The sequence below is a fragment of the Lolium perenne genome, chromosome 4 (genome assembly GCF_019359855.2).
Source record: "Lolium perenne isolate Kyuss_39 chromosome 4, Kyuss_2.0, whole genome shotgun sequence".
NCBI lineage: Eukaryota > Viridiplantae > Streptophyta > Magnoliopsida > Poales > Poaceae > Lolium > Lolium perenne.
The window spans coordinates 380,701,933-380,707,878 of record NC_067247.2 but is presented as its reverse complement, the minus strand read 5'-3'; the positions used below and the strand labels follow the sequence as shown (position 1 = coordinate 380,707,878).

Genomic DNA, 5,946 nt, shown 5'->3' with positions numbered 1-5,946 from the left:
GCGTCGAGATACACTCTAGGCCCTCTCGGTATTATGGTATCATCATATCGTGAGCGTGGAAGCTCCATGATACGGATCATGTGGATACTAGAATACATATAAGGGTAACGGGAACGATGCCGGAACAAGTATGGAGGGTATAGTGATCAAAGGGTTTGCATCACGAGGATACCAAAGTCTTGCCATAGGTAATCATATATATATATCTAAGGTGATATGGATTAACATATGAACAAACACAAGGTTTGTTCGAAATCATTCGCGTGTACATGGGAGCCAATATAGATAACCATGGTCCAGATGTTGGTTATTGGTCCGAAAGGATTCCATAGCCATGTCCACGTATTACCGAACCTGCTGGGTCACACTCTTATGGAGAATCAATCTGGTAGTGAGAGTAATTTTATTTAAGGTAAGTGGTAGAGAGATCATCCGGAATAGTTTCACCGACATCAAAATAGTTTTTGTGAAGTATCGAATCATTCTGGTGTCATAGAAATAGTTTCAAAAGTACACTGGAATTGATCCAAGACGAAATATGGTTGAGAAATAATATATGGAAATGTCTCTATCTCTTTAAAAAGGTTTTGAAGTGATTGAAATAGTGTCGGTGATTTTTTTGAAATTGTTTCGGAAATTTATTTGAGGGAAATTAAGTGTTTCGAACATCGAGAGAGGTGTCAAAATCATGCCGGAGAAAGAGAGGGGATGTTGAAAGGCCTCATGCCTTCAAGGCTAGCTGCATGGCCCCTTAGTGCCCCCCAAGGTACTACACCACGACAACCCAAGAAAGGGGGCAGCTAGAGTTTATCGAGGGGGGGGGGGGGGGGGGGTTGGACGACCCACTAGAGTGTGCTAGCCAAAACCTACCCCCCTCACAAGATGGTCCCCTCCCTGGCCTCCTATATAGACCCACCCTCCCTCTACCATTGAACACGCCAATTACTCCTCTCTGTCTCTCCCTCTCCCTCTCCCTCTCCCGTGTGCGGGGTTTTCTCCATGACCATATGCAAAAAGGCTGATCCACTTTCACCGACATTGTTGCTCCCTGGACGACAGAGCACTGTCGTATTGCCAATCTATATGCGTGGATACCACTGGAGAAATCGATCATTCAATTCTAGAAGAAAGGAGGAGATTAAGTCCTCGACGCTGGGAGGGATACGCCTAGCTACAGGGATCACCGCGTTCAGAATATTCATCGAGGCTTCCGCATCTTGCTCAGTGAGTAATCCAAATCCTCTCTTGTAGATTGCATCTTCATAGATAGATCTTGGTGGTACGTGTAGGGAATTTTTTGTTTTCCATGCATGAACCCTAACACATCCATCCCAACATGCAGTCCTCTCGATCTCTTGGCTTCCCTCTCTCCCGGAGGCTCTCTCTCAACCCCTCCCCTCGCATCTATGTCTTCTTTGTCTATGCAGGAACATTGCAGCACCATCCTTCTCCGGATGGATTCAACAATATCTGGTGCACCTACATATAAATCTATGGCATCCGGAATAGGTTCGTTGTTGCTTGTCTTGTGTTTTTCTCTTCTGGTTTTATACAATCTTGGGTGCATTTTGCAGTTTTAGGTTATTTCGGTGACACAAATCGAACTAGTGCTCCCTCATTAGCTTCTATACTGGGCTCATTATCTTCTATACTTGGCTATGCATTAGGTTGTTTCGTTCCTGATGCTTTTGATGGCTACCGATGAGGACGGTTTTAGTTCCAACCGCAATTAATTTAACTAGTACTCTCTCCTTTTCAACTGAGGATGCATATTAGATTTGGTTAAAGTTAAACTTTATAAAGTTTGACAAGCTATATATGAAAATATATTAACTTTGGTAAGATCAAATGCATATAATAGAAAACATACTTCATGATGGTTCTAATAACATTGAGTTAGTGTTGTAGTTGGTTATATTGTTTCTATACATTTTATCAAAGCTTACGAAGTTTAACTATAAATAAAACTAATATGCATTCTAATTTACAAAAGGGGGAGTAGGAAGGTAGGACGTGCGCCCGTTCTAACACAGACCTTGCCGCAAGCCGGCAGGACTTGCGCCCATGCTTCCTTCCTACTCCCCCTTTCGAAATTAGAATGCATATTAGTTTTAGTCAAAGTTAAATAGAATGCATACCTCTTTTCTAGTTATCAACCTATATTCTAAGTAGTTGGATCACCATCCAATTTGTTTATAAGGCAATGTATTAACTTTTTAATTAGATGTATCATCCTTTCATTGAGAGATGACTTAATTATTACTACAAAAAAATAATTTATAATTTCTAGAGACTGAAAAGTAAATTGCTGGAAACACACCTCCGATGAGATTACCGAATCGTTCGATGAGCTTTATACTCATATAGCAAAATTTGATCCAGTGGATATTAAACTATCACTTTGTATTGTTAACAATGTTTCTATGTTATGATATCAGCAATAAGCGTGCAACATCATATATTGTGATTTTTAAAAAAGAAATGTGGCAGGTGAAGCCCCTACAACTATTTTGTTTTTAAAGTAACAAGCTAGAACCCAAATCTGCCGTCATGAGGGCTTAAACTTGGGTAGCTGAGCTATACATCCACTTCACTAATTAATTGAGCTTGGCTCACTTCATTATATTTTGATACGGAGTATTTTATTTTCAACAATTTTCTTCTAAGGAGTACAAAATCACACTCGTTTAGGTGAGCATCGAGAAAAAAACATGTCTTCTTCGTTCCCTCGTGTCAAAATCCTCCCTGGGAGCATTTTCATATCTTTTGGTGTCTTGGACGTAGTCCACGTGTTGCACGGTAGTTTAGGTTAGTGGAGTCCTGAAGTGGGTCCCGATAATCTTCATGCGTCGTGGGCTGGATGGGTTACAAATTCGTATACCCCACAATTACGAGAAGGCCCCCATACACTGGACAGGTTGTAACTCGATTTTTCCAAGTTGCACATGTGTTGAGACTGGAGATGCTCAAAAAAAAAAATGTGTTGAGACTGGAAAAAATAATTCACGCATTAAAAAATGATTGTTCACGTTGTAAAAAGAGTTATTCACGTAATACAAAATAGTGGGATGACGACTGAGAAAGTAGGCTGAGCCCTCGATTGGTTTTGGCTTTGCAATGGATGCTTAATTTAGACTTTATGAACACAAATATGGTTGCATGCATCTCCGTGGAAGTCTGGAGTTGATTAGCTAAATATAGTATCATGTAACTATCCTCCAACATTCGTTGTTTCTTCACCATTGACCGATGGAACGGGTACAAGATCCTGAAATGAGAATGAGTGGGTGGAGTACTACAATGGGAATAAGTGGCTGCAGTTATTCCACAAATAAATCATCGGTTACACACCTGCTCATAGGCAGTGCCATTTGCTCCACCAAGTTTTGTGTAAGGCAATTATTTCATTATACTCAGCTTCCAATTCCTATCGTCCTTGTCTATTTCGCGCCGCATGCCTAGAAAATCACAACGAAGAGAAGACATTTGTTTGCAAGGTGGGAGAGGTAAAGCTGTTGCTACATTCTTTGATAGTTCATAATGTTCTTTCATACAATTCACAAACATTCTTGTCTGCTTTATTATTGGGGCAATATTGATTCACCTCATTAGGGTCATACTAAGATTGTTTTTACTTCAATAAAGGTTGCTTTTATTAACTTCAAAACATTGCATTACGACCATACAAAGATAATGAGATTAATCTCCGAGAGGGACGAGAAACGACTAGGAACTGGAGAATTGGAGGCGACTTCTATGAAACGCTTCGGGTGAATGTGGTAAGCCTAGCTCCGTGATCATCTGGCTGTCGTGACTTTTTATGTAAATTTGACGCTCTTTGCATGTACAGGTTTGAGACTGGCAAAGCAAGATCTTGGCAAATCCCTGTGAACCTTGACACCACATAATTGCCCATCAACTGGAAGATGACAATAGTGGATAGATGAGCATGGATGCCCATGTCAATGTTGCATCCAAGGATGTCGAGGGAAAGGAAGCAGCGGGCTCGTCCTCATCATTGGAGCACATCGACGAGGACGATGATTTCTTCCAAATCGAGGGTCCGATTCTCAGTAGCCAATTCTCCCTGGACGCAGATAAGTCAGCACCAATGTCTAGGGACGAGTGCCCGGACCCGAAAAGAATCCCCTCATCAGTTTTCGAGAGATCCAAGTCCGGAACACCGACTGACTGGAGTGTCACATCAAACGAGTCTCTCTTCAGCATCAGCGTTGGGAATACGAGCTTTTCCAAGGATCATAAGTTCCTGTACGGGAAGTCAGGTGAGATGGGGAACCCCAACGACCCGTTGCCGCCACTGCCACCATTGCCAAAGCAGAGCCCGGTGTCCAGCTCCAGCCTCATTCAACGAGAGGTTCTACCCACGACAACTGGGGAAGCTAGTTCGATAGTGAAGCAGAATGCTCCCACGGAGAAGGGGGGAGCAGACACGGATTGCATAAATACCTCCTCGCACCGATCGGATGGAAGCACAACGAGCTTTGCATTTCCGATGTACGGCCTCTCTACCACCCTGTTACATTTCTAAATATATTCAGTATGAAGTTCTTTTTTAAAAGTTTTGAATTCACCTGGAATTCTTGATGAAGATATCACCGTACATAATCACACTTCGCTCGTTAAATAGCTACTCCCTCCGTTTCATAATTCTTGTCGTGGTTTTAGTTCAATTTTAAACCAAGATCACGACAAGAATTATGGAATGGATGGAGTACTTGCACCTAAAATCATAGCACAATGAAGGACAACTATCCAATGGGATTTCCTGGAATCGCAATCTGATTTACAGTTTCTTTAGATTGACAGGCGACGAGAGATCCAATGAGAACTTGAAGGACAATGATCCTGAGCTTGCTCGACAAAGCACAGCGCAACTGAGTCATCCAGTAGAGCCGCATGATGAGAAGAACGAAACTCCGAAAGCTGCAATGGAGGCGCCTAATCCTGAAGAGGCTCCCGTACCAGTATCAGTATCGGCACCGACAGAGCCACCACCACCGCCAGCGACGACAAAGATGTTTCCCTGGTGTTCTTGTTGTCCATTCTGTTGCTAAGGAACGTGCAAATCGCCATCCATATGCATCACCTTGGTTCTTTCCATAGTAGTAGAAGGTTATGTCAATAATTTGTAGATGCTCAAATCAGTAGAAGGCGTAATACTATTGTACACACGAAAATTGTAAACAATAATATCAGATCAGGAATTAGGGATGAGATTGATTATCATTTACTTGCTCTGTGCAAGGTATATTATCATAGATAATCCCTCTGTTTCATATTTTTTGTCGTGATTTCAATTCTAATTTGAACTAAAACACGACAAGAATTATGAAATGGTGGTAGTACATACACTATTCTGTTTTGTTTTTACTAAAAGATATGTTGAATCATTAGAAAAAGGTTAGAGAAATTAAAAATATTTGGAAGTCAACACTTAAGATTCGTAGCAATTCTCCGGAGTTCTATCTCCTCTCTGTTCCTCTACTCCTTTTATCTGTTAGGCCCTGCCTTTTCATATTTTGTACCATTCATTATACATAGTCTACATATGAGGAGACACACGCACATACACTTCTACACTCCCCTCAAGATGGGAAAATTCACCATACAATCACATCTTGCAACAGAGGTTAACAAAAGGTTTGTCAGATAACCCTTTGGTTACAATGTTAGCCACTTGGTCAGCAGTGCTTACATATGGCATACAAATCACTCCTTGGTCCAGTTTCTCCTTAACGAAGTGCCTATCGATTTCAATGTGCTTTGATCTACTATGGTGTACTGGGTTATAGACAATACCGAGAGCGGCCTTCTTATCAAAATACAACATTAGAGGTTTTGATAGAAATAAACCTGCTCTACCAATAAAATCTTTAGCCACAATATCTGACATACACCATGTGTCATTTCCCTTAATCGGCTTCA

General features: G+C 41.3%; 1 protein-coding gene across 1 annotated transcript; it reads left to right on the top strand.

The window, feature by feature from the left end:
- The first annotated feature begins 3,273 nt into the window (after nt 1-3,273).
- Nucleotides 3,274-5,251, top strand: LOC127349252 (uncharacterized). Its single transcript, XM_051375011.2, has 4 exons — nt 3,274-3,506; nt 3,646-3,779; nt 3,851-4,515; nt 4,820-5,251. Exons 3-4 carry the CDS (start codon nt 3,944-3,946, stop codon nt 5,073-5,075), a joined length of 828 nt encoding a protein of 275 aa, XP_051230971.1. The 5' UTR covers nt 3,274-3,506; nt 3,646-3,779; nt 3,851-3,943; the 3' UTR covers nt 5,076-5,251.
- The last annotated feature ends 695 nt before the right edge of the window (nt 5,252-5,946 follow it).